The 25,392-nt window shown below is 45.2% G+C and overlaps 2 protein-coding genes across 22 annotated transcripts in view; one reads left to right on the top strand and one right to left on the bottom strand.

Moving 5' to 3' along the window:
- The window catches only part of CRB2 (crumbs cell polarity complex component 2), a 54,566-nt gene extending 54,452 nt beyond the window's left edge, over positions 1 to 114 (bottom strand). Inside the window, exon 1 of the mRNA XM_063174431.1 lies at positions 64 to 114. The gene's annotated coding sequence lies outside the window, so the exon portion shown is untranslated. The remainder of the gene's footprint in view (positions 1 to 63) is intronic.
- A 325-nt stretch (positions 115 to 439) lies between these two features.
- The window catches only part of STRBP (spermatid perinuclear RNA binding protein), a 73,715-nt gene continuing 48,762 nt past the window's right edge, over positions 440 to 25,392 (top strand). For 20 of the 21 annotated variants that reach the window (XR_010030318.1, XR_010030315.1, XR_010030317.1 and 17 more), the window contains exons 1-2: positions 22,420 to 22,593; positions 24,716 to 24,933. Coding sequence is in view for 14 of the 21 variants with exons in the window: in XM_063174451.1 (XP_063030521.1) it covers positions 22,591 to 22,593; positions 24,716 to 24,933 (221 nt within the window). In the remaining 7 variants the exon portion in view is untranslated. Of the gene's footprint in view, positions 522 to 22,419; positions 22,594 to 24,715; positions 24,934 to 25,392 lie in introns of those variants that run through there. The other variant, XM_063174443.1, reaches the window with a different exon arrangement.

Below are 25,392 nucleotides of genomic sequence, written 5' to 3'. Positions count from 1 at the left end.
GGGAGCCCTCAGGTGCGGCGCCCGCGCTGACGACACTACGGAGAGTCCGTAACACACACCGACCTCTCGGAGGGGCTCTACGCAAGCGGCGTTTCCAGGTGCGGCTCAACCGCTCCCGCACCGCGCGGCCACGGAGCGCTCCGAGCGGCAGCGCCGCTCCCCAGGCGGCGGGCGGGACCGCGCGGGCTGCGCGGGGAGCAGCGGCCGCAGGTGGAGAGCCGGGCGGGCCGAGCCGCCCTACGCCGATTCCGTAAGGCTGCGCCGGCCTGCAGGAAACGGCCGGGTCCGCGGCGCTACGGAGCCGGCGCAGGGCGGCGCGGCACCCCGTACGCAGTTGGCGTAGGGCGCTCTCAGGTGCAGGGAAGGGGCGGGCGCGCGTTGCCCGGCAGCCGCAGCCTATGGGGGCGCGGGGCGCGGTCACGTGCGCAGCCCCGCTCGGCGCTGCGGAGCCGGAGGAGCCGGACGGGGCCGCGGAGCCGGGACGGGGCCGCGGGGCAGCGCCGGGGCCGGCGCCGAGCGGGGTGAGGCGGGCGGGCGGCGGGGAGGGGTCGGGGCGGCGGGCGGCCCGTCCCCGGGGCACCGCTCCTCCCACTGCACCGGGCACTGCGGGCAGGAGGCAAGGGCAGGACACGGCGCGGGGGGCGGCGCGGGGCGGGGGGCGCTGCTGCGCGCGCGGAGGGGCGCGGTGGGCGGGGGGGCTCGGCGGGGCCGCGGGCGGGGGCGGCGGGGAGGGGTGCGGGGCTCGGGGCTCGGCGGCGCCGTGCGCGGGGGCCGCCCCTCCGCCGGCCGCGTTACCTGCTCGCGGGAAGCGCACCTGTCCGCGGGGCGCGTTACCTGCTCGCGGGAAGCGCACCTGTCCGCGGGGCGCGTTACCTGCTCGCGGGAAGCGCACCTGTCCGCCGGCCGCGTTACCTGTCCGCGGGGCGCGCAGGTGCGGCGGGGCCGGGCCGGGCCGCTGCTCGCGGTGTCCCCGGGCGGTCCCGGCCAGGTGCGCGCTGGGCGGCTCCCGCCGGGCTCGGGGCTCGGCCCGAAGTTGGCTCCGGCGCGGTCGGTGTCGGTGCAGCGCCCTCCGCGCCCCGGCCCCGCGGGCAGCCCAGTCCCTCCGGGCCCCGGGCGGGCTCCCGGCTCCGAGCACACTCATCGGTGTTATGGTCCACGGTTTGTTTGGGTTTTTCCTCCTCCTTCATTCTGTATTTGCTTTGCACTGGATTTTGTAATCATTAACCCGCTATCCCTTCTGGAAGTGAGAGCGTGGAAGGGATAACCGGGGAGTCACATGCCTGCCACTGAGTAGAGCAAAACTTGAGTTTTGAGTCAAAGTGGAAATATGCATTATCTGGCTAAATGTCTTATTATTTATTTACGTGGCTCTGAAAATGCTGCCTTGTGATTTACAGAAAGAAGAGAGTGAGCATTCCAAGCAGCTCCTGTACAGAGTATGGCAGAAGTGGGGGGTCCAAGATACATTGGAATTAATTATTTTCTGTATCTGTGTCCTCCAGTTTGTTAACAGTTTTAAAAAGTTTTATTGTACTTTGTGGTGACAACTCAGAAAGGCTGAATGTGGTTAAAGCAAAGAAAGATTTAAATGGGCATTATTGTGCAGAACATCACATATTTCAGATGTCCAGTTCCAAAAAATGTTTATGAAACTGTAAGTTAATTAAAATCGCTGGGCTGTTTAACTTAAATTAAAATACTTGTGTTCTAGCAGACATTTGAAGCCTGGCCTTCTAGGGTAAAGACAGAGAATTGAAATAATTTCCTCCATTCATGCAGAATACTTTAACATCTTTAAAAAGAATGGAGAAGAAAGGACTATTTGCAAACTTGGTCTAGTTTTCTTTGACTTTTAAAGACATGGTAACCATTTTTGAGAGCTGTAGGAAGCAGCCAGCCGTGGTGGCCGAGAGGAAGGAAGGAAGGAGTACGGAGCAGGGCTGGCTCCTTGGAGGGGAGGCCTTAGAACAAAACTTTTGGAATGGAAAGCGAGGAAGGCCGGGCAGTGTCTCTGGAGAGGCTGCACTGCTGTACTGCTGTGTTTGCTCAAGGTCCTTGTTCTCTCTCTGAAGAGCAGAAGCGTTTTCCAAGGATTGAAGGAGCCCACCTCTTCCATGGAAGGTGTGCAAGCTGGGCTGTGGTTATTTCCTGCCAGTGTAGAGGAAGGAGAAATCTGTGTCAGCAGACTGCAGCGGGCTGTAGCTTCTGCTAAATTCCTGGTCATCTTCAGGAGGTTAGACTTGTCTCTGGAAGTTCTTGGCATGTAGAATTGTCTTCTGTCTGGAGCTTTCCAACCATTTTCCTTTGCTCCATGTTGTGTAGAACGCAGGCAGAGATGTGGAGAAGAGAGGGTAGCATTGCTAACAGTGAGGGTTTCATGTTTTCAGTGCTCTGTTCCTCGGAATCTCACCTTTGATGGTGCAGTCTGGCGCTGCTTTGGCATGTGTGGTTCAAAGAGAATCTTTAGTCTTGCAGGTTTGGTTAGTCCTGGTTTTATAAAGGGCTTTCTTTGCATGGGCTGTTCATCCAGACTCGTTGTTTCTACTAACTGTTGGCAGCATTTTTCATCTCTGGACAAAGAAGATGCTGATAAAGTGCCAGTTCTAGCTTTGTGTGCTTGACAGGCTAAATACAAGGTGGAAATGGACTAGGACTGGTTTTCTTGAGGAACTGGAGAAAGATTCTACATAGAAATACCTGTGTGTTGGGGGCTGGGGGAGCCCCATGGATAACTGGTGTCAATGTTGCTGAGGAAGTGACCAAACCCAGCTTTGTGGCTTGTCTGAGAAGGAATTTCAGACACACCTGGTTTCAAAACAAAGGCTCAGAAGTAAATGAGAAGACAGTAAGCAGTTGGGAAGGTACAACAGAAGATGGCACAAGGCAAGCCATGATAGACCTAAACATGGGAGAAATAGTTTAAACAGTGTGGATATGTGGGTTTTGGTGACTCTTCTTTCTGCCTTGTGCGCAGCTTTTCCATGGATGTTCATTCAGAATGCAATGCTTAAGGTCGCAGAGCTCTCTTCTTTTGAAGCCCCTCTGTTCATGTTCCTCAAAAGCCTGTGGGTGGACTGAGATTTTTTTTTTTGAACAGTGAAATCTTGTTTGGAAATAAAAAAAAAAAAAGTAAAAAAAAAGTAGTCTAAGAAGCTGCTTCATGTTGTGAAAAACCTCACTGTAGAATCATAAAAGCTGCAGTTTTTCCACGTTGCTTTGTAGCCTGGCATGTAAATAGAGCTCTTTGAAGAGCATATCCATGGCTGGAAAGGGGGAGTGGGAAAGGCTCTGGCTGGTTAACAAGCTTCTGAGTGTGTGAAAAGGCACCGTGAACATGCCTGGGGAAGTGTCTGCTAAAGCATGGAACCCTGTCCTGGGGCGAGGGACGTACACCTGGAGTGGCCAGGGTGCCCAGGGATCACTGTGGGAAGAGCAGAACAGCAGCAGTTTGAGTATTTACAGACTGGGCTGCGAGAGGGGACGCTCGGGGTTGGTGGAGGGAGGTGCTGGGATGATCTGATCTGAGGGAAATGCTGGGGAGGTGAGGATGCACAGGGTCAGTCTGCACCTCTCTGGGGAGTTCAGGTTTATGGTGTCTCTCACCATGCTGACAGCAGACTTCAGCATTTTGGGGTCTGTGCCTTACCTTGTACTGTGCTAGAGAGCGAGGACTTTTCTGAGCAGCCACATGAGGAGCACTTGGCTGGTGTGGTGTCCTGGATGTGCTGTAGCCCAGCAGAATTGGCAAGTGAAGATTGCTTTGCTGCTGAATATGCTGCAGTGAGGAAATGAAAAGGAAAATTCCTGTTTAAAGCAGTATGAAAAAACTGTTAAGAGATTTAAAGAACAGAAAAATAGAAACCCTTTTGTAGAAACCATACTTTGACTATGTTTGTTGTGATTGCGGTGTGATTTGACAAACAGAATTTTTGTACTTGATATTTTTGGAAGGAGAAGCCTTACCTGAAAGGCATTGCTGCTATCTTTTGTTAAAAGCAGTAATTGATATAAGCTTCAAGGCCAAAGACAGTATTTTTTCCAGTTGTACTTCTGCAGTTCTTGGCACTTGTGTAGTTTTTCCTTCTCATGTGCAAGTTTTTCACTGAGCACGGATGACAGAAAACAGTGTCACAGTTCGTGTCAGTGTCAGCTCACAGAGGGACAGTGTTCCTATTTAGCTTCTTTGAAAACCTCAATTCATGTTCCTTAACAAAAAACCTGCAGAGCAATTCTTACGAATGATATGAGCAAGTAAACATCTTGCACTCTGTTTTTTTTTAGACTTTATTTATTTAGTAGCTAAATTACCTTATGTTTCTGGTCATCATGGAATAAGAGGGGACAGAATTCTTGGAGCCCACCCCACGTTGGTCTGCTGTGTTTTGCTCCTAGCTCTGCTGTGCAATCCACATCCTGACCTCTCTAATTTCCTGTGTGGTGTCAGGATGTGGATGAGGTGCTGGCTATAGGGGAAGCCCCAGAACACAGTGAGGGTGTGTCATTTGTTCTGCTGTTTGTGAAGGTGTGTAAAGCACAGCCCTGGGCTGCTCTGTGCCTCCTTTGCTGCTGAACCCAAGAACTGTGGGACTAACCCAGGGCTGGGTTCGCTGTGCAGCTGAGCCAGGCTGCTGTTTCTCTGGGCCACCTGCACATCTGCCCATTGGCTTCTCCAGTGATAAAGACCAGGGATTAATTACTAAACCCTATGCCCTTGTGGTCTTATGTCGTTGATTTTTCTATAACTATGCAAAACTTTGTAACTCTTCTGTAGTAAAATATTGTCATAACCTCTTGGAAACTTAAAGGTGTAAGTGGGTGTTGAAGAGGAATAATCTTATGAAATCCGTTTTAGGGCTCTTTTGGATTGTGGAAACTTGAGTGGTCCTGCCACATGTGTTGATTTACATTAGTTCCCTTATGTTGTGGTTTGGTGTGCTATTTCAGAGCCCCAAGATGCTCCTGGTGATTGACATAACAAAATGTAAATTATACGCTGTTTTCCTAAGGTCTAATTTATCTGTCGTAAGGTTTGTGTACCAACAGTACTGAGCTCTTCTTACAATAATGTTTCTCTTTCATGTAATGCCTACACAGGGGAATTAAATTACCCTTAATTGTATGCTTAAAAAGAAAATAAAATTGGGGTGTGTATGGCTATGCCAGTAAATTAAATTTTGCTGCTTCTTGTTCTTTTTGTGCATTTAGTTTAAATTGTCTTTATTGAAAAATTTTATGTTTGAGTATCTGGTTGGGAAAAACACTCTTACTCGTGGGTAGCTGTGAGATGTCACAAACTTGAAGAAATATTATGAACCAGAATTAATTTAGATTTTAAAGCAGACCTTGGCATTTGGCTTGGCAGTAAATGAACTCAATGGTGAGAAATGGATGTTGCCCCACAGAAATTGCCCCCTGGTAGGAGCAGAAGAGGGCAGGCTGAGTTTAGGACCTTGTACTTTTCTCTTTTTCCTCTGATTCTTGTGGGGGAAGACACTTTGAACACATTTCTTGTTTTACTTGCAGCACAGCAGATTGGAGTGTTGGCACAGCGTCTTAAAGTGTTGGGCCCTCAAGAGTCTTTGGTGTTCCCTGAGACAGGGGGATGATGTTGCATGGGGGAATGTTCCTCTGGAGCTGTTGGGCTCAGTGATGATGACCCCAAAGCAAATGTTCCCTAATGCCAGCTCTCAGCTGGCAGGATCTGCCTTGTGGAAAGGCCAGCACAGCCCCACAACCTCTGTGCAGCTCGTTGTGCTTCCAGAAATGAGCTTTGGCAAAACTCTCCCTCGAGAGCCTGAGGAGGCCTCAGCTGTGGCACGGGTTTTTGGGCACACAGCAGCTGATTCCTTCCAGCAAGATTTTGCCAAAAAATTGTTTACCATAGTTCCCCTGATATTGTGAAATTAATGCATCCTTTTTTGTCTCTATTTTGCAGGGGGTAGGTCCCATAACAGGCTTGTGGCAAGTCATGGTTGATCTTGAAGGAGGCATAAAGTTTTTTTCACTTGTTGCAGGCCTGCTTTTTTTTTTTTTTAGGATGTAGCAACCAAAGCTGGGTCCCAATTTAGCCCTCTCCATAAACATGGTATCTTTCTTCATAACATGAACTAACATGAAATCATAAACGTGGTATCTTGCTCACTAGAGAAACTGAAATTCAGCAAGTAAAAAAGCTGCACTCCACTGAATTTAGCTGCCATTGTTGAAATAGGTGATGTTTTAAACTTGCCAGCTGGTATATACCTGAGTAAAGGTATTTGATTGACAAGGTCTTTTTACAGCCTGCTTAGCAAGACACTGACCAGTTGGACCAAACACATGATGTGGGAGAGTATGAATAGATCCATTCAACAAACAAATTGAAACTTGTATTAACAAAGAAAATAAAAAGCATTTGAGTTAGCTGCCCTATGGCAGTCAGCTGGTGCTGCATTTCTGACAGCAGGAGCATGATCATCAAGGGTCCAGTGGTGGCACCTTGTGTAGGGAAGGTCTGTGGGACTGGCTGGAGGTGTCTCTGTTAACTATGAAGCAAATCACAGCAGTGATGTGGAAGTGCTCACTAACGTGTGCTAGGGTTTGATCATTTTGAAGCTGAATGCACATGACAACCATTCGTGTGGTGCTCCTTCCCTGGCCGTGGTGGCAGCGGCCCAACCTGTGTGCTGGTTTTCCCAGCTGAGGAAGCTGTGTGATGTTCTGACAGGTGTGACTGATGCTGGGGCTGGCTGAAGACAGCCATTTTCCAGTACGAGAACAAGGAGATAGATTAGTAATTTATTCCTATTTTTGATACAGCTGTGCTGAAAGGGACAGCTCTTTACATACGGAAACTTGTTCTTTTTCTCCAGGTATAGGGGCTGAGTTTGCTCTGTGACACTCCTGATGCTCTTCTGCTTTTTCTTCCCTGCTCGCCTGATTGCTGTATGTCTGACACAAGGAGATTTGCTTTAATGGAAGACTCTGGAGTAGAAGGGGAAGCTGTAGGTGTGCAGCCTGTGATTCCAGGGAGTGCAGTACTGGAGAACAGGCACAGCCACTGGAAAGCTGAGGGCTGTGGTATGATGGAACAAACAGCAAACATGGGGCTCTAAGTAGGATAACATGGGGCTGTAAGTAGCATACTTGATGGGATTTCAAGGAAACAGAAACTCAGAGCATTTGGATTCCTACTCTCTGACTGGGACTGCTCTTCCAGTCCCAATCTCTTCCCCTGTACTCTGATAGCTGGTATAGCTCAACAGAAGATAGAAAGGGAAAACATAAATGTCCAAGAACTGATTTCTCCCCACCTGTGCTTTGAAGGATGCCTTTTCCATGTCATAGGCTCTCAGTGAGTGTCATCTTTTCAAAGAGCTAAAACTGTTTGGTGAGCAGTTACTCCGTGTCCTAATGCTTCATGATCTCTTGATTTGATGGCTAGGTAATTGGACTTGGCAAACAGATTAGGGCTTCTTTGGTTACCCAGTCGTGCTCTCCAAGTCTTCAATCATGCAGAGACTTAATCTGTTCCTTTAAAGTGCTCAGCTGTGCCATTTGGGTGACCTTAAAGAGCATCACCGGGGCTGAACTGCAGTGTGGTACGCGGGGATGGGGCGTAGGAGAACTGGGAGCACTGCTTCCAAAACTGGAAATGGGTAAAACTATTCAACAGCAGGCACTGAGCAACACTGTGTTCCAGTGAAGAATGTCTGGCAGTTAACCTGCAAGTATTGATTAGGGCAGCATTTGTCCCCTTTTCAAGTTCTGCTGCAGACTTACCACACAATTTCATTTCTTCGTGTCTGAAGTTCCCCCTATAAAGATCTGAAATGCTTTCCTGTCTCACAAAAACTGTTATTTTAAAATCAGTAATAAATGTACTCTGGTAAATATGGTGACAAGTGTTCTAGAAAAGCCAGGAAGAAAGGCAAATACTGGGAAAAGGGCGGGGAGACAAAACTGATAACTTCTTTGCTTCTGGTGGGTGAGGGTGAAATTGGTGACTGCCAAAAATATGAGCTCAGAGAAGTAGCTTGTTCTGCTCTGAGCCCACATCTGTACACACCTCCTCATCTCTACAGATGGCCAGAAGGCTGAAGAGAGAACACAGTTGTCTAAATTTGTGTAAGAGAAAAGAATCATGACTCCCACCTTGGAGGCACATAAGAACCTCCTGTAACTGGGGAGTTTTCAACAATTTAAAAAATTTGGTTGAATTTTCAGTCTTAGCAAATTTTGTGGAACCTGACACTGTTCATAGTTGCTAAATAAATAACTTCTAAAATTTTAGTTTGTGTTTAAAGATGGTTGTCTGGAATGGCAGTTTTTATTCCTTCAAAATTGGCCTGCTAAGGAATGTATTTGATCCAGAAGTCATCTTTGCATGCTTATACTTTAGTAACTTATAAAATGCTTTTCCACTTAAGATTTCATAGTTCTTCATATTTTAGAAATAACAACTGTCACAGTCACAATGATTGTGTTGTTTGGATAAATCATGATAAAAGGCATGAATATAAAACCAAAATATTTTTGCTTTCATGTTTCTTTTCTCCTACCATTAGTGTGGGAATGAGATTGTCTTTTACACTGAATATATTCATATGGTCTGCTTTATCTTTCAGGGAATTCAGTAATTTTCCTTTTGTTAGCTCAGGAGATAAAGGATATTTTTTAAAGCAGGTAGTTGGGAGTCAGCACTAAGTAGTGATCTCTTGACCAAAAATGTGGTTTTGTGGATGTGGCCTTATGTAATAAACTAACAGAAGAGAGCAGCTTACAAAGTGCATCTTGGACAGGTCTCTGATCGAGCCCATTCTTTGCAGAGGGGTTGAATACTGAATGTCCCTGAGTTGTGACTGTAGATACTGTTCCCTTCCACCCCAAACACTGAGGAGCCTGAAACTGGAAACCTCCTGACCCTTTTAAAAACAAACGAGCAATTTTGTTTAACTTTTTGCTGCGGGTCAGGAGCCTGAGCTTCATGCCAAGTTTCAGTGTGATCCAAAGTAACACTGCAGACTTATGGAAAACCTCCTGCAATATGGAAGTGATGAAGCTGTGACTGTTGAGGTGCTGTGATTTATTACAGCAGATTCTTAGAAGGGGAATAAGAGATGTCCTGCCCTAAACATCCTTCAGTAAATTACAATTCTTAGAACTTACCAAGTGTATAGGTGAAATATTTAGTGTTCCTTAATATGGTCACTAGATTGGTGTTAAAATAGCCACGTTATAAATGGATCTGCTCTTTCTGTGCAGTTGGGTGGTAACTGGCCTCTGTTTTGGTTCCTCTTGAGATGCTTCCAAGTGTGCTTTTAGTGGTGCAGCAGCAGCCCCGTGCCACTGTCATAACAGCATTCCAGCCTCTGTGAGGAGTTGCAGCAGCACCACACGAGGATGCATTGGTCTCTCCCTTGCAGGATGAGGACACTCATCCTTCCAGCACTGTCTACAAAACTTTCTCTGGTGGCTGTTCCATGAAGTTTTGAAGGGGAGCAAGTGTGCTGCAAGACTGTTAAGGGTAAAGAGGATTCAGAAGCAATTGCAGAGAAATGGGCAACTCCTCAGTTGGGCTGAGCTGATTGGGATCAATGGATTGTCCAGGGAGGCAGAGAGAGTCCAGGAGAAGCTGTCAAATATTTCTTCTGGAGTATCCATTTACGGATGCTTCTGCAGTTACTGCAGGGTTTGAATATCATTGAACTGGTGCTTCTGCAGTTGCTGTAGAAACTGTTGGCTCAGGCTGTCTCCTTGCAGCTCTCCTTCAGAGGAAGGACTGCTCAGGGAGAGCTGGGCTGGGCATGGGACTCACTGGTACGTTCCCTGCTTCTTTCACACTGCGATCTGCAATCTTTATTTTAATACAAATCCCTTGGCTAGCTTTTCTCTTGCTTATAAATGTTTGATCTGTATGTGGTACTCTCAGTAAAGGAGTCCTCTTGTGCCAGAAGAACAAAGACTTGCTTTCTGCTGGTGCTGGGACCACTGATTTGCAGTAGCTGCCTGGTTTTAGTGCCAGTTTTAGCAGGTGCACCTTGTCTCAATGAGTTCTCTTTGCCCTCATCACACAGCACAGTAGCAAGTCTCATGCACAGTCTATAGAAGACTGAATTTTGGCAGAGAGCTGAGGAGTTCAGCATTTACTGTACTTCCCCTCTCCTTTCTTTCCCTTGCTCTGCTTTCATTATTTGTGCTCCTCTTGTTACAGCTGGACTAGGTGATCGATGTAGCTGATAACATTCTAACAAAGTTTGAAATATCTCCTGAAAAGATCAAAGTAGCCATCCTGAAATAGCTACAGGAGTTACAAACTGCTGTTGGATGGCTGGAGCTCAATGTGGAGCAGTCCAAAGGGGTCTGGTTTGGGTGCAGGCAGGGGAAGCCATGCACTCCTGCTCAGCTGGGGGTTCCAGTGGTTTTCCTGGTTTGTAAGAAGATGCTCTCAGACCCTCTCCATCCTTTACATCTGATTTTGGGTGTTTTAGATGGTCACTCAGTATCTAATGTGAAAGCTGGGTTTTGACTGGTTATTTTGTTGTTTTGTTGAGAGAGAGAAGAAACTCCCTTCTCCTCCACAGCCTGCTCCTCTGTCATTTGGAGCTTTAGAAAAAGCAAGTGGCAAAGAGAGCCTTTGGGTCCTTTCTTCAAAGCCAAGGATGTGCTAGAATGTGCTGTGCAGAGTGCTCAGTGCTGAGGAGCTGCCTGCAAAGCTTCCCCTTGTCTTGCACAATGGCTCAGGCCCCTCCATAGTGTTCTGAAATGTTCTTGTTTTTTGGCTTCTGTTCTTCCTGAGAACAGACTGTGTGTGTCCTGCTACCTGACAAAAGAGGGGCTCCACTGGACTCTTTTGGAAAAGACACAAGGTTCCTGAGTCCTCGTCAGTTTGACTTTCAAAAGAGCACAGTGCTCAAAAAATTTGATGCCTGAAAGTAGGACACACTGTGAATTAGATTCCTGAGTTTAATCATACCATATTCAGGTATTGAATTGCTAATTTGACTCTCCTGAATGGACAGGTAATTGTTGTCAAGCGTTTCCTGGGACAGTTTGCCAAGCTGACCTGTGAGGAACCCACAATCCTGCAAGAGAGACTGAATAGCAAAAGCAGCCAGGAATGCAGTGTCTGGTCAAATTAAACTAGTGAAGCCCAAGGAGGTGGAATGCTAGAAAGGGAAGAGGATGCTCCATGTTTGGTGTGTGTTGTAAATGAAAAACTCACACTGTTCCAATGCTACCACTGAGTTACTGTGGCCCTGGGCAAGTCACTTGAATTTTTGGGCAGTGGGGTCTCTTCCCCATGCAAACAACACAACATTTACACCTATCACAGCAATGAGAGAAGTGATCTTTGAAGAGTTGTGAAATTCTTGAGTATCTAAGATCTGATTTTGGCTTTTTTGCTAATAGAAGTATAGTGAAACTTGGTAACTGCAATCAAAATAGAAAAGACTGTGTAATATTTTTTCAGTCTCCTTTAAAGTCCAGCATGGAGGTTGCCATCTCCCCCAGGTTAGCAAGAGGAGGGTGGGCAGTCCTGTCTGGTTTCTGGCAGACAGAGAAGTAATTTCCAATATTTCTTTGGTTTGTTACCTCTGAGGTGTTTCATTCAATTTACTCTTTGTGGTGTTGAAAAACAAGCTTTATCTCTTGAGTGGCTGCAGAAACTTTGCAGGGTTTGACAGTTCCACAAAGCACCTTGGTGACACCTGCATGCTTTGATATCTCACTGCAGTATTCAGGAATGAGATCAGTCTAGAAATGCAGTATATTCTCCCCATGCTAAATGGGAAAAATTGTCCACAACCACTTGGACTGCAGTTCTGTAAGTGGTGTTATTCACCAAACTGTGCTTATCCTTCAGTGGGCAGAACGTTGGTTCCTCTGTTAGCTTTTAACTCTCGTGGCAATATTCCAAGAGGAAAAAACAGTGCCTAAGTTTTGTTCTTAGCACAGAGATAAACTGAATGTCTCTGTCATTTGTCTGAAACCATGTGGTGAGAGGCATGGGGTTTTTTTCCTAACAGTTTTGCAGAGTAATAGGACTGGCCATGATTTGGATTGCACAAGATACATGCTGGGTTACTTTAAGGTCTGCCAAGTTTTAATTTGCAATTTCTGGAAAATTTAGAACAGAAACATCTGAATGTCTGCAGAAATCATGCTTCTAAATTTAACTTCTGGATTTTGTGTTGGTAAAGCATGAAATTGCCTGGTAGTATTTGTCCACTGAATTTCAGGGACAGCCTTTCCTTCTGTTGACAGTGTTGCACTGGTGGTTCTGCTGCTGCGTTCCTGGTCCTGCAGGGTGTGAATTATAAATGCTTTGGAGCAAAATGCTCAGTGGAAAGGAGTTAGCTAGGTTTAATTACTTTCTGTTTATGTCAAAACAAGCAACAAGCCTTTGCAAGAATGTTCTTTTACCTTGTTATTGTTTTCTTCAATGTATTTCTGCAGTTAATAAATAATGACCTAACTTTCCCAGGCCAGTAAGAACTGTTTCTGAACACCCTGTTACAGCAAGTGTAGGAGTTTGCAAATATCACTGAGAAAGCCCAATACAAGGACTTTTGTTTCCACAACAGAGGAGCTGTGCAAAGTGAAGACCTCATAAACCAGCAGAACCAAGTGCTCTTTCAGTGCACAAAGTATTTATGTTTTTGGTTTTTTTTTTAAAGGATTATTTTCACTAACACAGAAGCATCAGGTTATAGAGATGAATTCTGTTTAACTGTGGAATAGGATAGATTGATGGCATTATAATCTGACATTCTTATATCCCTAAAAGTATAGTTTTGGACTTAAAACCAGGCAGGTTTTTTGTGCTGACAAGAGCAGAGTTCAGTATAATGATGGTGTTGACATGGACACAGATTTCTACAGGTGTCTAAGCAGGCAATAAAAACATTTATACTCTAATCTGGACTGAGGGATGAAAGGGTTTCTGTTTCTCTGCCCACCTGAGGAGAACACCCTCAGTCTGTGGCAGCTGGTTTCTAATCCTGCTTTTGATCCTGCCTCTGCATCCGGAACCGTGTGCTCTCCTACCCTGACAGGTTGTGGCTTCCCAAGTGCATCTCCTTTTGAGAAATAAAATAAACCCCATCAGTGTTGCATTTAGGCACAGCAGGTTTTCTGTTGTTGGGGGAACTGAAGTGGCCAGACACAAATTGCAGCTAATGGCCCAAAATAAACTAAATGTGATTGTTTTTCTCTAGTCTTTCCCTGGACAGTAATTCCAAGTGTTACTTTTAGCAGCTCTAGTGTATGAAAGGAGCTTTGGGGAGAGAGTGGTCTGTTGTTGAGAGCTGATGTCCCTGCAAGGCTGAGAGCACTTGGAATGCTGGTATCAATTGGTCAGGCTGTTTGCTCCTCCCAGAGAAAGTGGGGTTTGCCCCTGCTCTAGGAGCTGCAGCAGCTGTGCCACATCCTGGTGTGTGTGCCAGCCTGGCTGGGGGCAACTGCCCTGCCCAGGGGGTCCCTGCCCTGCCCAGGGGGTCCCTGCCCTGCCCAAGGGGTAATTCACCTGCCCAAGGTGTCACTGCCCTGCCCAAGGGGCTTCCTGGAGCTCCTGGCAAGTGTGGTGCCTCCCAAGATGTTGATCCTATTTTGCTGCTCAGAGATTGGTTGCTTGATGCTGGTGGGAGGACAGGGTGTGTTGTCTGGTGGAGAATGCAAAGGCTGAGGAAGTTTCTTTAGCAAATGAAGAGCTGGAAGTGTCTTTAGTGATCTTGTGAGTGGCATGATGGAGATGACATCACTGTCTATAAAGAGAAATTAAACTAATTCATAGCTCTGTAGGAAATGTAAAGGAAGAGGCCAAACCAGCTGAGTTGTGTCTGTGGTTTAAAAACATCATCCACCTGGGATTGGTGTGTTAATCCTGGGAGCTCCTTTTTCTCCCCCCAGAATTTATTTGAATTTCAAAAGATAAAAAAAGATTAACTGTAGCTTCTCAAGTTTGAGATCAATTACTTAGCACAGTTCTGTTCTCCAAAGATACTGCAGAATACAGTATTAGACACCTAATTTAACTTTTTTCTTTTTTTTTTAAATTTCAATGGCCTGTTAAAAATTAGCAAACAAAAAAAGTCTGTTGAATTCATTACTCATCTTGGGATGTTCCTAAGGATAATACTAATATACAGAACTTAGGCTGAGAAATTAATTTTGTAACCTAGCTTGTGGTCTACAAACTGAGCATTTCACCAGTGATGGTCCCTGCTAAAGTCATCCTTCTTTTCATTTCCATGGCTGTACTCTGCCATGTGAACTGGAGAGGGGAATAATAGATGAGTTCTGCAAGTGAAGTTGGCAGAGCTGACAGCACATGCATGCAGTGGAGGTCTGCTGAGGCAAGAGGATGCTGGACTGAGCCCATCTAAAATATTTTTAGACTCATGATTTTCCAGGGAAATAGGACTTTTGTTTTTATTTACTAATTCTGTACATCTCTAAATATGTTTGTGGGTCTTTTTCTTTCTCATAGCCAAGCTGGGACTTCCTACTCCAAGATCTTGTCCAAGGCCCAAGTGGACTTGGGTCACAAATGACAGTTCTCTGCCATCTCAGGCTGGTGTGGTGTTTTACTTTGATGGATATTGTTGCTAGCTTTTATGCCTAAGTAACCTAATTCAAATCTTTTGGTAGGATTATAATGCATTTGAAGCAACTAATTGTGTTCTGAGGCTGAAAATGGATGCCAGGGTACAGTTCCTCAGAGACAAAGCCCAGTGCTCTGTTGAACGGGTGCTGGGTTCTCAAGGGTTTCAAAAGAGCCAAATTTGTTCCCTAAACAGCCCAAGATTTGTGTTACAAATTCTGTTTCAGACCTTTCTGTGGCATTGCATGTTGTGACATTGAGTCAAACTTAAAATAATGTGATTTGATGGGCAAGAGATGGCAAGAGAAAACACTTAAAACCTTAAGCTTTTAGTAACCCAGAAACTTTGACAATGTGTTCTTTGACAAAACAGCCAATTAGTCAGGAAGTAAAAAATTATCCTGAACTTGTTCAGGAGTCAGAGTGGAACTAAAACATGGGAAAAGTTTGATGGAGGATGTGCACTGGCTGGGAGCACAAGAGCTTTTTACACAATACTCACAGAGTCTAGTGATCTTCCATTCCAAATCCTTTTAAATCTTCTCTCTTTAATTAAAAAAAAAAAAAAAAGTCACTGAGGCAGCAAGACTGACATACTAGAAAATGTATTTCAGAGTAGAGTCATGAATGTTTAAACTGGCTGAAAGGCAAACCAAGGGGGTTTGCAACACTGCAAACACAGGGTCTGTATAATTGACATCAGGGAAGGAATTCTGGGGAGAAACTTCCTTAAACTTGCCCGTTGGGGGTTACTGAAATTTTAGTCAGAAGGAGAACATTTATTCTTAAAAACTTCTTAATGCTTTGACACTTCATGTAAACACTGGGAAAACACAACTCTCAAACATGCATTGCATTGTGTTATTTGTAGAATTACTAAATTTGCTTTGTTTATAGGCAGAGCTTTAGAGTCCATGTTGCTTTTCTCCTTCCTCTGACTAATTCCCAGGATATGCATTATCCTGGGCAGCAGAGCAGGGGACAGACAGCAGAGCCAAAGTGTTTGGCTGTTGCCTCATGGAACTGACGAAAAGTGCAAACCACCAATACAAGCAGATCCAGTTCTACTGTAGGACAGTTTGGGCTCCAGCCTCTTTCTTTTTGTGGCAATGGTATTTTATTTATTGCCAACACAGAGAGAATGCCATGCTTTCCAGCCCTTTCCATGAGTGTGCCTTTGCCTCCTTGGCAGCAGTTCCCCCATGCTGGCTGCTGGGCTGCAGCTAGGGTCCACCTGCAGAATCCCATATTCTATGGGATATGAATCACAGCAGCAAGGAAACTGGGGCACTGCAGCTATTTCAGTGAAGCTGAAGGGTGCTGGGGAAGGAATGTCCCTGTTCTGAATCTACTCAACACCGTGCCTGTTTCCTGGGGTGGTTTCTGGACCAGTGAAAGCTGAGCAGGTAAAGGCAGTGCTCACAAATCCAGGGATCTGGGGAGTCTCTGGGAGTCTGGAGATGTGCAAGGCTTTGGTGCAGGGCTGTGAGGCAGGACAGGGCTGGCGTGGTGAGGACCCAGCATGGCACAAACTGGGTGGAGGAGGCAGAACTGTGATTCTCTTTTGGAGAATGTGATGTCATTTCAGGCATAGATCCAGAATTTTGCTTAAACCAGCTCTGTCTCTGGGAAAATGACATTGCAGATGGTGAGTGTCATTTCAGTGTAATGTAATTCTGTTATTAATTTAGTTAATATTTCAACTGTAAATGAATGCAGTCTGAGTTAAGAATTTCAGATGATTTTGAGCATGGATGTCACATTATGACTGCACAGTACCTTCATGTTTCCTTTGACCAGTTTAGCCAGGAAAGCAGGAATGCAACATTAGGGTGTCTCAAGTCACAAATCAGTTCAATGTTTCACAGACATTGAGAATCCAGTGGTGGTTTCTGCCTTGTCTCAAATGAATACTTTACTATTCATTATTTATGTACTATCTAATCTGTACATTTTTATTTAAGACACCTGCCAAGAAATGCACTCTTTAAGATATTTTGTCTTCTGCAGTGCTCAGTTTTACAGGCAATTCAGCTTTGCATATTTCTTACTGTTTGAACAGAAAAAACATTAAATTGTTCATGTGTCAATTTGTTATTTAAGTGTCAGCAGCCAGTTTGTAAAACTTTTTGCACTTGGTCTGTCTCTAGTCAGTCTTGGAACTTGACACTCATACCAAGAAGTGAAGGCAATCTCAAAATTATTTCATTAGAGACCCTCTGTAGCTCTGGCTCTGCTGGGGGTTGTACAGGTTTCAGGGAATGTGAAGCCAGATAAAAATCTAGAGGGAGATGTAAAAAATACCTTGAGGTCTGCAGCTGGTGTGCTGCTCTGAAGGCCACCTGGTGAGTGTGGTGAATACCTTCCTGTCCTCAGCAGTCTGTAGTAGGTTCAATCCCAGGAGGATTTATATTCTTTCCAAAACTCTTATCTTTCTTATACATTACAATTCAATAGCTGCAGTTATTGCTACTAATGTCTATTTCTTTCTGAGACTGGATGGTGTGATTCTATCTGAAATAGAGCATTTTTTTCCTCAAATGATTGCATATGTGCTCACACAGTGCCTCTGTTGTTCCTTTTTTAATCTTCCTGTTAGGCTGGTAATGATTTCCCCTTAGACCATCTTCTCACCTTCTTTCCAGAAGCTAAAAATATGAGCTACACTCCACACATCCCTGTTTCCTTTACCTTAATGCATTAATTTAGATTAAGCAATTGCATGCCTTTGATTCTTCAACTTTTTTAATTCCTGTACCAGTGTGATTTCCTTTGGCTCTTTTTTCACTCCTTACTGCACAGTGGAGGGGCCTCCATGTGTTCAGTGATTTTCAGTTGCATCTCTGACCCGAGGGTCCCGCCCTGCCACAGATGGATTCTCTCCAGGAGCTCTCCAGCAGCTTCCTGCAGCTGACAAGTGGGCAGCTGTGCTCCTTGCACTGGGAGCTTTGTCAGAGTCTGGAGCCTGGAAGGTGACTTTGATTTCTCTCTTCTGATGCTTACATGTGCTGTGGTTCCAGATCTGGTTATCAAGTTTGTGCCTACCCTGTCTTGGTCACTTAGAGCTGGGTGTGAGGGCTGCCTGGCAGGGGCTGCTCCCAAAAGGTCTCTGAGCACAGGAGCCTTTGACTGAAATATTATGAGACCTGAACAGGCAGGAGTAATCCCAGACTCCAGTATGTGTTGTATGAAGTGTAAGTTTGCCAGAGGAAGTACCTTTTCAGCTTCTAACTATAGCATTGCTTTGTAATTATTCATTTGGATGGAAAATTCCAGCCTTCTAAAAGTTATCCCAGATGCAACTTTGCCAGGAAATGCATTACATGGAAAATAATAAAATTCCTATGAATACACGGTCTCCAGGTGAAACTGGATGCTGAGCATACTGCTGGAAGCAGTCTGAGCCTTGTTAAATATGTGTCCCAGTGTTACAGGACACTGCTCTCCACAATGCTGCTGGGGCTCTGAGTGGCCAAGATTTCTCTTTGTGTGGGGAAGGGGAAGTTCCATTCAAGGAGCTGGGATTTTAAATAGTGAATATCTGCACAAGGCACAGGTCAGTCATATTTTGCAGATTTCTCTGCCCTGTGCTCCTCTCTGAATCCTCATGAATTGTATTTCTTATCTGTCCCCCCCCCGGTTTGTTGATACTTTTAACATGAAGGAAAACTATTTTGATATTTCTCTGTCAGTTATTTTGACATTAATCAACACTGCAGATCTTGTTTTGTTTGGTGTCTGGGTATATCATAAAGAGAGTTGCTGAAAGAGTTCAATTACAATATCAGCATCTCTGCCAAATGTATTGAGCTGTTCTGAAAAGCGGCTTGTCTTTTCTGACCCAGATACACAGTTTCCAACTGTGGGAGATGCTGCCAGAAAGACTCTTGGCAGAAGGCCAGCAATGAAATTATACTGCAGAAAAACACAACATATTTTCAGCAGCATTTTGTGTGGTGTGATGAAAAATTACCTGTCTCCTGAATGCAAAGCAGAGGCTAAAATAAACTTCCAATTTGAAGTTGCAAGCCTCTCACTCTGACTTTTGAAGGTAACAAAAACCAGTATACATTCCAGTTATTTTCTATTATTGTGTGTGATGCACCTCAGGCTGCTTTGTTATTAGCAACCTCTGTTGTTCTTGCTGCCCTGTCAGTATAAACTCTGTCTGCACGCTGCAGTTTCCCATGGCAGACACTGGTCGGGGTAGATTCGGAAGGTGGAGGGTGTTTAATGCTTCAGCTGAATATTGTTAGCATTTGCCTTCTTGATAGAGCATTTGAAACCAATTTTCATGGTGCTCTACTTGGCCCGGCCAGGAGCCTGGAGAGCAGCTCACTGAAGTGAGGGGTTTGGAGCTCTGGTGTCCAGTGACCCCAATTTCCTCTTCTCTGTTGCACCAGTAATGCTTCTGTGCAAGGTGGTGCTGCAAGGGGATACTGGGGTGCCAGACAGTTCATGTCTCCTTTCTAGAGGCTCAGAGCACCCTAATTCTGGTGTTTCAGTTTCCATGGAATGCAAGTACCTGTTTGTCTTGCCTTTTCACTTCCCTGTTCACAGGCACTGAGGTAGCTGAGCATATTCATCACCCCTGGCTGTTTAACTGTCTGTCCCCTGGGAATGCAGCTGCAGATGCAGGAATATCTCCTACTACAAAAGCCTCATCTCAAATTCTTTTTGCTTGTCTTGAGCCAAAGCATAAACTTCCTCTGTGAAGGATGGGATGTTTAGTGGAAACGTTGCTACGCTGTCATGGTGTTTTAATAACATTTCTAATGTGTCAAATCCCCAGTGATTTTAAACCACACTGCAGGCTCTGCGCGGCTCCACTGTGACCTGGTTTGGAGACAGAGATTATTTACCCTGGTTTTACACTTTAGGGGCACATGATGCAGAGCAGAAGTGACTTTTTCAAGGTCACCAAGGTCTCAGTAATGCAAGGAGCTTCCTGTACAAGTTTCCTTGCAAGTGTGGGTGGCTGCCCCTAGGTAAGACAGCAACACATTTAAATATTGTGCTTTCTAGTCTGAGCATCAACTGTTCCTTCCCTGAGGATGCAGGAGCAGATATCCTGCTATCCAGTCTGGTAGTGGAATGAGGCTGTTGGATTTATGGAATTGCTGCTCACTTCACATAATGCTTTCTGATGTATTTGGTGCTGAGCTATGTTATGCTGCCTTAGTCCATATGGTTGGAGCAGATTTGATTTTGGTTTTCCTTAATTTAATTCTGTGTGCTGTCAAATGTACTTTATTCTGTATATTGTGTCTGCACTTTTATAGTAAACTCCCTCCTGTTTAGTGCTTTTGTTGAAAATGTTTTCAAAGTCTGAACTAAATTAGGGTTTCACTCCTATGCATGTTTCTGAAATATTCGTAGGATGTTAATGACTTGGAAGACATCGTGTATCAGCTTTGACTCAATTTTTGGGACTTTCTTCCAGTTTTCTGAATTTTATAATAAAGATCCCTTTGTAATTCATCTGTCTGTGCCCTGCCTTCAGCCACTCACTGCTGAAAAAAAGGGCAGGTAAAGAGCTCATAAATGCCTTCATCCAACAACCTTTACTTGTCTTGAAAACAAGAAAGCAGGTCACTGCTGCATACACTGCTAGGGCAGAGTATGGAGAGGTGCTGGTGTTTTCACTTCATCAGCCCAGCAGAGATTAACCCCTGCTGTGGCTGTGACACATTCATTTCCAGCCCATTTTGGATTTTTCAAGAAGCTGAGAAGCACCTGGCGCAGGCAGGGCTGCCCGCAGCAGTGAGTGTCTGCAGACTCCTCTGGCCAGCAGCCTGCTCAGCACTTAGGGAGCACCAGGACTTGCTCAGCCACCTATCTCTGGCCATCTGCTTGCCACAGCCTGGGTGAGCTGATAAGCAACAGCTTGCAGTAGTCATGGGAGGGAGGCCGGCCTGGAGTGTTGCTGGAGTCTGGAGACATTGCACTGGGCATATGCTGAAGTCAGCAACACATTCCAGTGCCCTTCTCTCTGCCTGGAATTGCCAAGTTACAGCTACCACAGAAGATAACAAACCGAAAATGTGAAATGTGGGAGTGACAGGGAAGAAGAGTAGGTGAAGATAGCTGGAATTCAGTTTGCAGAGAGTAATAATTTGAAATAGATTATCTAGAAATGTGTCTCATAAAAGTCTCTCTAGTTTGCTATTTGCTGACTCATGTTAATATTATTAAAAAGCAAAACGACCTTGTAAAGAGTCTGGCTGGTTCTGGAGATGGTGAAAGGCTGTTGAGTGTGGAGGAACTTATGACTAGTTCACAAAATAAATACTGCCAAAGCAGTGATCTTTGCTTAGTTTTCCTCCCAGCTGCCCCTGTCTGACTTCCAGGATCTCTTAAGAGAAAGAACATCCCCTTTGTTGATTGCTTCTGGGAAGCAGTCTGGTGGAGTGTTAATACACCTTGGTGGGCACAGAGCCTCTGATGAGAAGTGGGGTCAGTCAGCATTTTCATTAGCTTGCTTTTCCCAAGTATTTTTAGTATGACTGCACTTAACTCTCTTGGGGTTTCTTCCTTGGCAATTTTCAGCTGCTGGAGCAGACAGGTCCCTGCATAGAGTTCTTGTCTGTCTTTTTGTTTTACCCAGTTCTACATCCTCAGTTTAGTGGTGTGACTTACAAGCAACTATCAGGCCCTTGCTGCCAAGGCTACTGGTGCTGTAAACCTGCCTAATTTGTTCCTAACCAGGGAAATAGGGAAACAGGATCTGCTGTTGCCTTTTCCCCTGTCACATTTAAATCTCTGTGGGATGCAACATTTTAATTATTCCCTGTCACATCACAGGTTTAAGTATCTCCTCAGCTTTCAAGTCATCTCACCTATCCCTCTGCTGTTGCCAAACATGCTTTTAATTTCTAACAATGTCAGGCTTCTCTGACACACAATATGCAAAGTGTTGCTGGAGAAGGGGTTCAGCATGCAGGAGAAAAGGAAACATTATGTGTGTGTCAATCTGCAGAAATTCACTGACTGGGTTTCCAGTTGCTTCAAAATGTTGCTGGAGAGCTGATGTAACAATATGTGTAGAGAAAGGAAAACAGGAATTTTCTGCAAGGACTGGAGCGTCTTGCCGTGCAGTGAGTTTATGCTTCACTCTCTCTCATTACCTGCTCTGTTCTTGTGCTCTTCTCTGTCACAGAGCATTTCTTTGCAGTTTTATGGTGCCAGTGCTGGTGTTGTTTCCCAGTTTAGTACAAGAAGGCTGCTCCTGCAGGATCCTTTCCATGCTGTGCTGGGAAAGGCAGTGCATGGGCAGCACAGGCGGTGTGGGTGATTTCAGCTCCTCGCAAGTCTGACGTCTGCAGTTTGTTAGAATGTGCTTGTCTGCCTTTAAATAACAACTTGCAGTTATTGCAACCTGAAGCCTTGGTTCTTGTGCAGCACCTGACTCAGGATTGAGGGCTGCACTGAGGATTTCCGTAGAGAATTACCTTCTGGTAATTAAATGTAGTTGTTGATTCCTAACATGCAACACAAAAATTGAGACTTTGTGAGCTGGTTTCACATGGAGCATGTTTGCCATGTTGGATTTCCTGTCTTCCTCATCCCAGAAGCTGGGATTGCCAGGTGGCTGACAAATCTCCCTGGGATCAGCTCTAACTGGCATGGGAAAGTCGTTACATGTGTGTGGGCACATCACAAAAAAGTTGCTTTCCACAGTGACATCTGTTTGCTCAGATATAAATGGATCAGTGACTGTCCCATCTGGAAGCTGGGGTGCTTTGATCAGTGGTTTGCCTCATGTGCTGCATCCAGCACTTCTGGAATCAACACGCCATCACTGCTGATTTCAAGTTGTGTCTCTCTTTTTGCAGGTGAATTAGAGAAAGTGACTCCCAGAGCACCTTGGCTGTATGAACTCTTGAGCTGTCAAGGGACTGAGAGGCTTATGAAGAGGTTCTGTCAGGCAAAACAGTGCTTAGCAAAGACACCAAGGAGGAGGGAAAAGGAGAAAGGGAGGGAGAGAGCTGCAACACTAACAAACCATGGTAGGTATTTGTTGTCTTTCACAGGGGTGCATTAAAAGTGTTTTCTGCTGCCAGGCCTGCATGGGGCCTGATCAAACCCAAGAGGGGATTTTCTGACCTTGCACTAACTGAGGGATGGTACTGTGTGCTTTGAGCAGAGCAAGTGAGGTTTGATGTATTGTCAGCCTCTTAAAGCCAAAGAGTGTTCTTGTGAGCCTGCAGTACATGAATTATTAAATACCAACGAAGGGGGATGCTCATAAGGTTTTCTAATAAAACTAGCATTAGCAGGCTGTAGCAAACAGCATCAGTGACCTTGAACTCACAGATTTCATTACCAAATGCTCACGTTCCTCTTCCACCTCTACCTGACAAAAGCAAGTTTTGATTATTCACATCCCTGTGTGTGTGACTGAAGGTGCCTCTGTGCACACTTTGTGGCAGTGTAGATGAAATGTGTGTACCAAATATAGCTGGTGTGTATGGTTTAAGTGAGGAGTCACTCCTCATCTGCCTGGGTTTAGCTGCAAATAGAAATCCCTGAGATGTGGGATTTGTAAAGATGTGCAAGTATGAAGTATTGTCATGGTGAGATTCTGAAATGTGTTCACAAAAAGGCAATGAACCTACTCAGCTGCTGAACAATGAGTGGAGAGTAGTTTAAATATACTTACATATTTTTAAGTCCTCTAAGGTTTTTATTGAGAGAATGGAAATGAGAATAAATGCAATAAATTTTAAACAGAGTTGCTAACATTTGTGTAGCTGGTTGCTGCAGATAGGCTGTGTGTTTATATTTGTATTTAAAAAAAAATACCTAAACCAAGACTTTTAGCAGTTACAGAGGGAAAGGGAGAAAGAACTCTTCGCAAAGCAGAGTTGTTAATATATTTTAAATAGTGTTCCACTCTGTCATTCTTTTTGGCCTGAATTGTAATGACAAGTTGATCTTGTTAGCCTCTCTTCATTAGAAAAGAAAATGTGTCTCACAGTTAGGAATTAGCAGTTTGTTTCTGTTCCACTGCTGTAACTGACATTTTGTAGGGTAGAAGATGGTGGGTGAGTTGGTAAATGCAGCTCGGCCGTTTCCCTGCAGCCCGGCTGTATCCATGTTGTGGATAACCACAAGAGGGACCTCCTGGAAGCCTTCTGCAGCCTATCAAACTGCAGGGGATAAAACCAGCCCCTGACAGATGAATTGTTACTGTCCAAATCATCCACCTGGGTAGGAACACGAAAATTAGGAAGGGAATGATGTCATGACCTTCAGTGGAAAAGACACAGGGAGTGCAATAAACCAGGAAATCATGGACAGTTCCTTAATAAGGATCCAGCCTAACGGCCTGTGAGGTTGTTCATAGGCCCTTTGTGTCCTTAGGAGTGGGTACAGCTACAAACCCATGAAAAAGGGGTGAAAATGACACCTAATTAAGGTGCTTAATGTGTAGGAGGAACAGAGAGAGGGGTTTGGCTGGTGATTCTGTTCTGGGAGGCTTTCAGCAGTGACTGATGTGTCTGTAGAGACCAAGACTTATTGCTGCCCTTGCCACAGGTCTGTGCTGTGATCACAGCTGGTCTGGGGCACTGTTTAGATCCAAAAAGTCTCACCTGAATAGTGTGCAGCAAACCCAAAACTTCCTAGCACAGGTTACGCAACTAGTGAAGTTTACCTCCCTTAGCAGTATCACTCAGGACTCAGAGTTTCACTGCAGGCTTTTTTAATTAGCACTCTAATGTCTTCCTATTCATTTGAATGTTTTTTAAAAAGAAATTTCAGTCTCTTACCATTTCTCTTTATTCTCATCTTCATTCATGCCTTTGCAAATCCCTGTGCAGTGGCTGAGCCTCTCAGAGTTCTGTGCTGCCTGTGAAGGATTGGCTCTTTGGCTGCCTGTTCCAAGCTGTGCTGCTCTGGTCCCTGGCATAAACACACGAGAGGTGGCTGCACTCAGCACTTCCAGAATATGTAAAATTGTATTTGGACAGTATCAATGACTCTCACAAAGCAGGAGTCATCTCTCCTTGCCTGCCCTCCTTTCCACATGCTATGCCCAGGCTGCACCCTCCCTGCCAGGCAGGATTCCCATTCAATGCTCCAGTAAAAGTTTGTTCTCTTTTCTTCCTGTTTCCCACTCCACAACAGAGATCGATCCGATCTTTTGCTAACGATGACCGCCACGTAATGGTGAAACATTCAACCATTTATCCATCTCCAGAGGAGCTTGAAGCTGTCCAGAACATGGTCTCAACAGTAGAATGTGCCCTTAAGCATGTCTCTGACTGGATGGATGAAAAGAACAAGTCTGCAAAGAGCGAGGGTGATGTGGAAGCCAAGGAGGAAGCTGCAGAAGGCACAGCCAAGTGAGTGAAGCCTCAGCTCACAACGTGTCCCTGTGCTGCTCTCAATGGCTCCTTTCCTCCTAATAAGAGCCGTAGTGTTACCTGGCTCTGCTGCAGATGGATGTTCATAGAAGGAGGGGGATATATTTGGACTTTTTGATGTCAGAGCACGTGGGGGGAGTGCAGGGAATGGCAATAAGCCCAGTGTGGGCAGCAGTTGCTCTCTATTTCTTTGCTTATTTTACTGTGATGTTGTGAAGTTGCATTTAGCAGACAAACCTTTCAGCAGTTTTAAGCAAATTCCCTGGAACACACCAAATTGACAGCCATGTGCTTGGGGGCTCCTGCAGTCTGATACAAAAAAGTTTTTATAATCCAGGAAACAGAGTTTCCTAAGCCTCCATTACTTTCCATTATTGCCATAGTTTAATCCCTGCTGGCAACTCAGCCCCATTGAGCATATCAGCTCCAATCAGCATA

This window comes from Melospiza melodia, chromosome 22 (genome assembly GCF_035770615.1).
Source record: "Melospiza melodia melodia isolate bMelMel2 chromosome 22, bMelMel2.pri, whole genome shotgun sequence".
NCBI lineage: Eukaryota > Metazoa > Chordata > Aves > Passeriformes > Passerellidae > Melospiza > Melospiza melodia.
This window is presented reverse-complemented; position numbering and strand designations above follow the sequence as displayed.